The following is a 10,432-nucleotide window of genomic DNA, read 5'->3' as shown; positions in this document are numbered from 1 at the left end:
TTCAAGGCTTAGAAAAGAGAATAAAATGCTTATCGTGTTAAACGTTCACGTTCAACATAGTATAAAAAACTAAGTAAACTGAGTACTGCTAAGTCACGCACTCAACTATCATCACGGGGAGCATGAGCTCCATTTTTGGCAAGAACATTTGAAAACATTTCATTCTAAAAGGGTCTGGGGTCCGCTGGACCCCACGGGGCATTTAAGGGTTAATGTGCAATTGTAAAATTTATTGATAACGTAAACGTTAAAAGTTAAAAGAAATTTTTTGTCTACGAGCCAAAGTACGTCTAACAATAAGTAGAAAATTACAACCATGGTTGCGATTACGACCATCCATCAGTTTCCCTTTTATTTTCATTAAATTTTGCAGAGATTCTCGGAGATACATCGAAATTGAAAAGAAAAGAAAAGAACAGCTGATGAAAGTAAAAAATCATTGCGTCATGCGGGATGCGTCAAAACGCCAAGCAAGCGAAAGACGTGCCGACCACGACGTGCCTGGTATCTGTGCGGTATCACTCGCGCGTTTTAGGCAACGCGCCCCAAGCCCGAACTTGCTTCTGTTCTATTAATGATTTTAATGACTTTAATAAGGAGAGTAGCAAACACACGTATGAGAGCGCGGGGAGATAAGAGACGCACGTAGACGGTATAATAGAGACTGCCTGCCGCGCCACGCGACACCAATACGACACGACGATCGTCGTTATTAGGCGCCATTAGCGACCGACGAATCGTTTTTGGATCTAACAAAAATCAATTTTGCCTACACGGGAAATCTGTTGGAATATTGTAATTTTGGTTAACTTTTCATTATTACTTGCGCGCAATTAATCAACGCGTTTTCATTTCGGCTCCTCAATTCATCTCGATGCTTGGTCGTGTATAGAAGCAGCACGCGTAATAAAACATCGGTTTTATTAGATAAATTTTAACTACCGAGACAATTGTAGTCAACTTGGTATAATGAGTTAAGAAAAAGAGTCACCCGTACTTGCTAGATTATCGTGCTACTCTCATTTAACCCGCATTTAAGACTATATATATATATATATATATATATATATATATATAAAACAATATTTATACAAATGTGTTGTGCAATACCGTTGCGATATTGCTATGATTTTCCAATTTAATTTTTGATATTCCTATCTTGCAAAATTGTACCCTAATTTGCGAGCGAGGGAGCGAGTGAGAGAGAGAGGAGGGAAAGAATTGTAACATTTTTACATGGCCAAAGACTTAATTGTATACCGTACAAGTATATATTATATAAAAAGGTAGGTTTTGCTGCGCTCTGTGGCCATGGCTCGAAGTAAAACGTTAAAAATGTGCTTATCTCCTCGCGTTTTTGAACGTGTGCACATTCTTGCGCGTGTGCGTGCGTGCAGGGTGTAGCGTTATCGCACAAAGATGAGCGGGAAGAATATCTATCGGCAATGTCGACGCAACGGATAACGGATCAATGGCGCCGAAAGATAAACACTGAACTTGTGCGTGTATGTACGCACCGGGGTATAGCTACGATTGATACCACGAGAGACGTCAGTAAACAACTACTTTGTATCGAGAGCCGACGAGCGATAATTGATGCGCAATCAATGAACGCGTCGTCCGCTTATCCCAACGTGTAACTCGTAAACATTTTTTAGCTTTTCGTACCAATGCAAATACATGATTCGTTTTGCTTTGTAGTCTTTCCTAAAGAAAGATGCGTGGATCTGCCAGACTTTTAAATTTTTTGAATTTTATTATTTTATCACAATATATCGATAATATTGTAGTAAATTTTCAAGATAAATTGGAAAAAATATCGCAAGGACCATTTTTAATTTTCTCATTTTTTATACGTATATAATTCAAAATATATATTTGTGATAATGCAAAGAGAGAGACGGGAGAAAAAGAGAGAAAGAATACATATATATATATATATATATATATATATATATATTCATTCGAAAGCTTCAACCTAATAAATTTTTCAACGCGATATACGCGTGCACTAAATAATAAAATTACGAATGTACGATTTATGTCCAAGATGCATCCATGCATCTTCCTTTGTCGCAAAGAAAACGGAAAGGATATTTGTGTTAAATTTGTTCGATATATTGGACTGCATGCGTGACATGCACGCACCGATAACCGATAACCGCAACTGTATGGAGCATTCGTCCGATTGTCAAGCACGCATATTCAACATTTTTCCAAACAACTAAAATTCACAAAAATAAACATTTTTTAACTCTTCTTTCTTGCGTAGTCAGCCAATGTTTCTTATTAAAAATTTATCACAGGAAGATAAGTAATGTGTGTATGTATATAGTTATTATAAAATGTTATTTGAACAGAAATAATGTAATTACAATATATCTCATAATTACATGATTTCGTTACGACTAGCGCTTTCAAATATTTATATTTTATATTTATGTGAATTTACCTCTCTTTATTCCAAGATAGTTAAATAAAAGATTAAATATAAAAATTGGACTACAAGTCTCTTTCGACTTTCAATATCCTCATCAAAGTTGTTAGGAAAATATATTTCGACCAAAAATGCACAAATATACAAGTTCCATTCAAATATCGTTCTCGAGATTATAACTGAAATAAATGTTTAACTCTTAATGCTCTTTTAATATCGACAACTTACTCCTTGAGCACTTACAATCGAATGAACAATCTTTTGAAAGAGTGAAATATTTGTTTTTCTTGCCGCTGACATATTTATCGACAACTTTTTGGTCGATGATGTTTACGTTCCTTCGCATATGCGCGAGTTCTGTTTAACGATGCATTTTCGTGCTACAAACTATGCAGAAACATGCTTAGTTTGTAGCTCGAATAACGAGTCACGGTATCAAATTATGCACAAGTGGACGTCGGACGATCGAATAACTAATAACAACTAATAACGCCCAAGCGTGGAAAGTATATCTCCCTGTGTGTGTGTGTGTGTGTGTGTGTGTGTGTGTGTGTGTGTGTGTGTGTGGAAAGCACACGATAGAATATACGCATATACTTAATAAGCACCAAGTTTTTTATAAGATGGCAACTTCCTATGATATAGTAAACTTTGTACACAATATTGCATGTCACACAAAAAATCACAATGTTCCGCATTACCTACATTCATTATTACGTTTATACCTAAACATAAAAAGAATAATCGTTATTTCTTGAAAATTCTTTAGTCGTTTCCTCAATTCCATACAATTCATATTACAACTGGTTCACACACACACACACACACACACACACACACAATGCTGGGTTGAATTTCAAACTAACGTTGTTAGCAACGTAGAAATTGAAAACCCTTTACATGTTGTCGAGTAAAATTTGATGAGTGATTCTTCATTCACAGGAATTGTTCGATACATCGTACAGGCAAATTTTGAATTTCGTAAAAAATTAATCATTCGTAACATTTAACGCAATGTTCGATCAATGACAAATTGAGCCGCTTGACATTTTTAGCTAACTTTTTAGATAGAGATTATAAAAATATACATATACGTAGAGATTATAAAAAGTGCAGGTATACTTTATAAGTACAAAATGCAAATGGCATCAAAATTTCTTCGATTAAGTGTATTGAAAATATACGTACGAAAAAATATATATTTATACTTGCAAATATTTTGAGTAATAAAAAGATCACCGTAATTTTACGAAATTGTAAAAATTAATTAACAAATATATTAACAATTACGCATAAATGCCATGTATCTTTATCAAAATTTAAAATATACTAGATATATTTATATTTTATGTTTATTACTTTATATGGTTCCTGGCTCGAGTTATTTCACGGACATCAAATCGGTAACAACGTTGGAATCACTTCCCTAAAGTATATCAATGATAACAATATTAAAACGTATCGTTAGATTTATCAGCTATCAATGATATTTCTAAATTATTTTCTTGATTAAAAACTCACGCGTATATCTTTAGCATAATGTTTAGAATAACAGCTAAAGCACACAATATTAATGACCTCTTGCGCATGTGTTATGCAAGAAATGAAATAATGTTGATACAGTGTGATACAATGAACTATAGTGTCAACGATAACGTCGATTATATCAAGAACGTTCGTATATTGCCTATCCTACTTACATATACATGTAATTAACATGTGTTAGTTATAAATATAAAAACGCAATAAAATATGTAAAAAAATCTATTTTACGATTATATCCGTCGTCAGATAAATGTATTAAAAATTTATTATACAGTAGCGAAACTTTCAATGTAATGCGAATTAAGCAGATCTTTCCATACGTTTCTACATTATGTATATAAGTTATTTATAAGTAATATTTATCCGTGTTTATATTTTATCTTTGCTTTTAGATATTAAAAAAAAAGCTATGTGATATCTCGATGTCGTAATTCTACCAAACACCGAATCGCTTGAGGCGTTATACGGCCCAGTGGATTATGTATGTACAATAATTCTATGTGTGTATGTGCGTTTACTATCATTAGTGGAAGGTAGTCATCGTAATTCAATTAATCCAATTAATTATCTTTACCAATTTTACAATAATGAACTATATCAAGGGCTGGAAGAGTGTAGTGGAATTATTTTGAATATTACAATTATAATTGTTTAGTTTTTAAAACAAAGAAAAACAATTGATAGCCGATAATTTTTCAAACGCCAACTTTTACTAACATTAATTCTGCTAACGATAGTTAATCGATATTCTGCAACAATTTGAAGAGTAGCGCGCGCTTTTGTGATTTACGATATATAAAATATAATTTATTTATAAATTTTAAGTGTTATATATATTAGAATTTGTAAGCCTCATTCAGGCATATGTGATAAATTTGTGGTTTCATTTCGACGTTGCAGTCGTTCTGGATGCGAGCAAGCCAACTGACTGAAATCACGAACGACGTCATTGAACGTTTCATCACCGGTGACGCCTATTTCAGAGTCTTTCATTTCTTCATTTAGGAGACCAAGTCGTAATCTGACATAGATACGTCGATGTAATGAAACAAAATATTTTAATATGTAAAGAAACTTTCGCAGAGAGACAATACTTACAAAGTAACGATATCGGCATTTGCTTCTTTTACAGCAATCGACAAAGGTTTTATTCCGCTTTCATCTTCAATATGTTGATCAGCACGATGTTTAAGAAGTAAGCATACTTGTGCAGTGTGTCCTATATACAAGCATAAATATTGGTAAGATTGTAATATACTCTTTCCTCCCTCTCGGGGGAAAAAAAAAAAAACAATATTAGCGTATACCTAATTCTGTCGCTAAATACAATGGCGTTTTCCCCTCGGTATCTTGACAATTGATTCGCGCACCATTCAGAAGTAGATACTCACATGACATAACGGAACCCTGTATACAAGAAAATAGACGGTCATTATTACATTTTTATATTTTGAAGCTTGTTTTTCTGCAAAAAAAATGTAAAAAAATATATATAACACAATTGGGGGGAGGAAAAGAAAATTTATATATTGTATATTTGTGTACTATTTTATATATATAAAACGTCATACATACACTTATTATCGCTTGATGCAGGGCACTGCGGCTTTTATCATTAACATTGGACCACAATTTGTCAGCACCGACCGCTAATGCTGCACACATTACGGGTAAATTATGCGCTGCTGCAGCTTTGTAAAGCAGCATCTCAGGATGGAGATTTTCTATATCTTCTTCATCAGTAAATTCTTCATCCTCGCCAGCCGTTGAATCTTGATCAGAACTCAGTTCTAAATTGTCATCAATAGCAGGTTTCGGTATATCGCAACCAAACATTAATACAGCTGATTCTACTTTTTCCATTCTACGATGCTTCTCCGACCCGGAGTCTTTATTTCCTGAGATGTTTTCATCGTCTTTGACTTTATTATTGGAATTGTCGTCTGATTCGCCGACTGAAGACGTATTAATATTCACTGTTAATGTATTCAGCATCAGTTCGCTTTCTACCGAATAAAGCTCTTTTACAAGCGGCTCGCCGCTCGCAACTTCTCCACGAGTTGCAATTGTACTCTTAACATATTTATTAGTATCATTCAAATCGTTCTGCGAACGGTTTAAGATCTTTCCATAAAGGGTAGAGTTATTTCTCAAATCTATATTAGCACTGTCGTCCGAGCTTACGGAATTTCGTTCCGTCTTCTTCGCTCCGCCAATGGAATTCAAACTATCGATTGACGTGTGTTTGCTTTCGTCCGAGCTAGTTGAAGGATGATTTTCTTTTACAGATGACAATGTTGACAATGTTTCATTGACATTACTATTATCGATCTTATCGCAACTGCGCGGTCTGCGGCGTAGTTTACGCACGCTCCATTTCCGAAATCGCATTTGCTCTCGACTCGCATGATGTCCAGCCGGTATCACATCAGTCAGCGGTTTTACGAACTTATGATCTACGTACTTGAACTTTATCCAAGCTTCTCGAATGTTACTAGAAAAAAAAAGAGATGTGAAAGATTTTTGTAAGATATTCTCTTATTGTCATTTAGTAAGAAATAGTTGATCAACTCATCGTGATATTACATACCCATTGCATTTTGGTGTAGCTTTAATAATGTCGGAAGGTACTGGCAGAGCTTCGTATATGCTATTTACCACGGAATTGCCTAATTCTGCCATCACTTTCAGTATTTCTGGCTCCCAATCGTCCAGAGTTAAGGATCGAACTTTGCTATAGTGTACTCCAAGACTTCTATGTACACCAGAACACTCTAGATAAATATGAAAAATATTTTGAGTATAGCAATGTAGTACGTGTAGCAGCGCTACAGTGTATACATTTTTTTTTTTTTTATTTAGTTTACCTATGCAAAGTGTAATGCCTAGATTGATGCTAGCCCACCGTGGGTTAACATCGCCACAGTCGCAGCAAACCTCGTTACCCGAGATTTTTAATAACTGCTCCCACACTCTGAAATGTCAAAATTAAGATAAATTCTGATAAAACACACTCGCTTTTTTCAACACGAATCGATGCGTAAAAAGTAACGGCGATACTCACCTTGATTTCAATTTTGTTGATGGCCTAGCAGAACCCTTATTATCACGTGATTGTAATTGATGTGGATTAATATTAGCAGTTACACTCATGCCTCTCTGAATAGCAGCACCAATAGCTTGCTGCATCGCAGTTACCCACGCCAAATACGTTTCTTCGCTGTCTGCTTGCAACATATGACTCCTTGGGAAAAAAAAAAATTCATTATTGAAAACTCTACCGAGTAACTCTTTCTTTTAATATTCATCACTGCACAAATCAGGAACGCCTCTACTCACTTGGTTGGACTTAAAACTTCAAAACAATTCCTTCTATCGCAATCAACTACAGGTTTTACAGTGCACAGTCGCAAATCTTCTTCCATAATTGTATATCCTTCGTCACCTGTTCGTTTTCGGTACACCAGTTGATGATCCTTCAAGCAGAACCACCTTCTATTCCAAGTTTTGAAAGCGTTGCTAGTCCTTTTAAATAAATAGCCTTCCATCTTGGAATTTCCAGGTATCAGAGAGAGGATCAGATCTCGATTATTGACATAAATATGACGATTTTCCATTTCTTTTTCAAGTTTATTCGAATCACCTCTCATCTTGACTAAATTTTCATCGAGATCTTTCAGAAAAGGATCCAAGTCTTGAGCAAGATCGCTACCTTGATGGTAATAAGTAATACATGCGTGCATGTAACTCAGCAATGTGCCTAATATTTCGTGTCGTTTGCGCGCTTGCAGCATCGTCAATGCGCGAACGTAGTCTAGCGCGGTGTGTCGAAAGCACGATCGGGTAGCCGACAGAATATTTGATGCCTCCTCGTATTCCACGGGCCGAGATTTCGGTACTTGAGAATTCCTATTCAGCGCAATATCAAGATCACCGGAAATTCTTTCAAAGTAATGCCGAGTCTCTTTCGCTTTCTTGATATCGCTAGAAAAACATGGACGTAAAAATTTGTAGGATGTAGAATAAACCAGTTTGTCAATTCGATTTGAGAATCAAGAAAGGAGATCGTAATAAATTTCATTCTTTCTTTACCTTTTAATAAAATTATTAAGATCCTTCATCACAGTCCTAGAAGCTTGGTCCAATAAAATTGTGTGATACTTGTTCATTTCTTGCAAAGCGTGAATAAGCTTGTTTAAAAATGCCATTATTTCTGGATCATCGCTGAAGTACAAAGACAATTCCCAAAGACTATTGGCAAATTGACTATGGAAAAAATAGAATTTTATATTATATATCAATATTCAGAATCTTGCAAAGCAAAACAAATGAAAAGAATGGATGTAAACATAACGTAACGTGCAAAATGATCAATTTTTTGTGAATATATTATTCAATAAATCATTTATCATCAATTTCTGACTTTTCCTTGGTTATAATTGATTTTTTGGTACCGCTACGTAATAAAAAAAGATTATTTATTTATCCACCGCAAAGATTTTACTAAAGTCTTTCTTTCCTTCATAATACTGTTCAATTCTAGGCCGTTTTAGGAGACAATTGTAATCGATTGACGACGAAACAGACGATCGAAGTAGCAAAAAGCATAAGTAGTCGTACAAAACTTACTTTTGCTGTCCAACAAAGGCTTTCCCGGTGTCGATGGTCAAGCTGCAATTTTTCAATACCTGTAAAAAGACGATAAAGCTATACGACAAAGGCGTTCAACGCATACACACGTATCGTATATTGGAATAGAATAAGATAGTTGGGAGAAAAGCAAAGATTATATATACGCTCGTTACATCGTTAAACTTTATACCGCTTTTATTTTTATTGATTTCCATCATATATGTATCGTTTCCAAAAATGGTGCAAGAATGGTTACGTCAATAGATCACACGACATACGTAAGTAATAGATTGTCCGTTACCTTATCTAACTTTTGTTCAAGTTGATCCATATTCTTCTCCACCTCTTCGATGCACGACCTGTAAAATTGACGATTTCACGCAACATCTCTCACTCGATCTCACATTTCGATTGTAGAATACGTCAATTTGAACTAAAAATTTATCGAGCGTACCCTCGAAGTTAAACTAGGAGCGATCGGGTGGTAAATGCGCGATGGACATACGCTATACGGGACGGACATAGGGCATAGGGGGTACTCCTTTGTGTGAAACAACAAGTCAATTAGACTTGGGATCGGGATCAGAAGCGAGGGAATCTTACCGAAACTTGGGAGTATCTCGTAAGCATTCTTCGAATTCGATTAAAGGCTTCATATTGTTGTCAGTGTCGTCACACCGTTGACTCGTCGAGACGTTGGGTTGGAATGCAGCTTCGTCCGGTATGCCGTGATCTCGAAATATCGTGATATCGCGCGCGATATTTTCCATGAAACGATCAGTTGGTTAGCGGCCCGGGGCGATTGACAAAAAGCGCGTTAAAGACCACTCGCGTAGAACTGTAGAACTGTAGAACAAGCGCGTTTCCCACCATTCCCCCCTGATCACCCTCGTCTCTCTCACCACCTGTGATTTCCACTGATTCCTACTCACACCTCACAGCCTCGCACTCAGTCTCAGTCCCACTGTCCACACTGTCAAACGCTAACCTGAACCTGCGTCCTGCGTCACGAACGCAAGAAACACGTAAAGAAAATGACTCAAAAGTCAGTTGAGCAGGTTGAGCTTGAGTCGCGAGTCGCGATCACCGGCGTGCGCGTCTGCGCGAGCGCATACACATTTCTAGAATGCGATAATACGAAGCAGAGAAAGAGAGAGAGAGTAGACGAGGATCCATCAGCACTACGGGAGTACGGGAGTACGAGTACGGCGAGTACCAACCAGAACCAACAAGTCAGACAACGCGACACGCGACACACGACTATAGTAATACACGATATATGCAGTATGCACAAACACGATGAAACAGAAAGAGCACAGCGAGTAGCGCAAGTGGCACGAAACGCGAAACAATAAACAATACTACAATCATAAATTATAAACGCGCCAAGGAATGGGCGACTCCTTGATTTGAGAATCGTCGCAAATATATAGCGCAACGGGTGAAAGCGTAGCGTATGTACGTAACCATCGAGGGTGGCGGAAAGCTACGAACGCGAAAAGAAAGAGAATATTTTCCGTAATCAATAAGTCTGTAAGGTCTGTTGTTTATAATTATAGCTCACGTGGTATACATACATATGTGCATTGCATGTTCATATATGCTTCAAGTCTTCAAGTTTAGCGAATGACGAATAGTAGAAATAGAAAGCGTAGAATTCGTAGAAATGGAAAGGGCATTTTAGCGCAGTCCAGTGCAGGTAGCAGGTAGCAGGTGTAGCTATATAAAGATGAAGAGCAGCGCCACAGCGGCCACAGCCCCAAGCCCCCCACACGGGCACACGCGCCTCTGACGGCTCTGACTTGAAAATATTTGCGA

The 10,432-nt window shown here is 36.7% G+C and overlaps 1 protein-coding gene across 3 annotated transcripts; it reads right to left on the bottom strand.

Annotated features, from left to right (window-relative positions):
- Positions 1-320: 320 nt before the first annotated feature.
- On the bottom strand, positions 321-10,314 carry Cenb1a (Centaurin beta 1A). 3 transcript variants are annotated; one of them, XM_077415167.1, is made up of 13 exons: positions 10,192-10,311; positions 9,218-10,100; positions 8,916-8,973; positions 8,612-8,670; positions 8,075-8,248; positions 7,322-7,966; positions 7,047-7,226; positions 6,850-6,956; positions 6,573-6,756; positions 5,558-6,476; positions 5,290-5,389; positions 5,081-5,201; positions 321-5,003 (listed from the first exon to the last, which is right to left on the bottom strand). In XM_077415167.1, exons 2-13 carry the CDS (start codon positions 9,382-9,384, stop codon positions 4,835-4,837), a joined length of 2,883 nt encoding a protein of 960 aa, XP_077271293.1. In that variant the 5' UTR covers positions 9,385-10,100; positions 10,192-10,311; the 3' UTR covers positions 321-4,834. The 3 variants fall into 3 exon arrangements, with proteins under 3 accessions (XP_077271293.1, XP_077271295.1, XP_077271294.1); XM_077415169.1 differs by lacking the exon at positions 9,218-10,100 and having other exon boundaries at positions 10,192-10,314; XM_077415168.1 differs by lacking the exon at positions 10,192-10,311 and having other exon boundaries at positions 9,218-10,173.
- Positions 10,315-10,432: the final 118 nt, after the last annotated feature.

This window comes from Temnothorax americanus, unplaced genomic scaffold, assembly GCF_048541705.1.
Source record: "Temnothorax americanus isolate GAGA-0224 unplaced genomic scaffold, ASM4854170v1 Scaffold4, whole genome shotgun sequence".
NCBI classification, from domain to species: Eukaryota; Metazoa; Arthropoda; class Insecta; order Hymenoptera; family Formicidae; genus Temnothorax; species Temnothorax americanus.
Note: the sequence above shows the minus strand (reverse complement) of the source record. Positions and strands in the feature narration are given on the sequence as shown.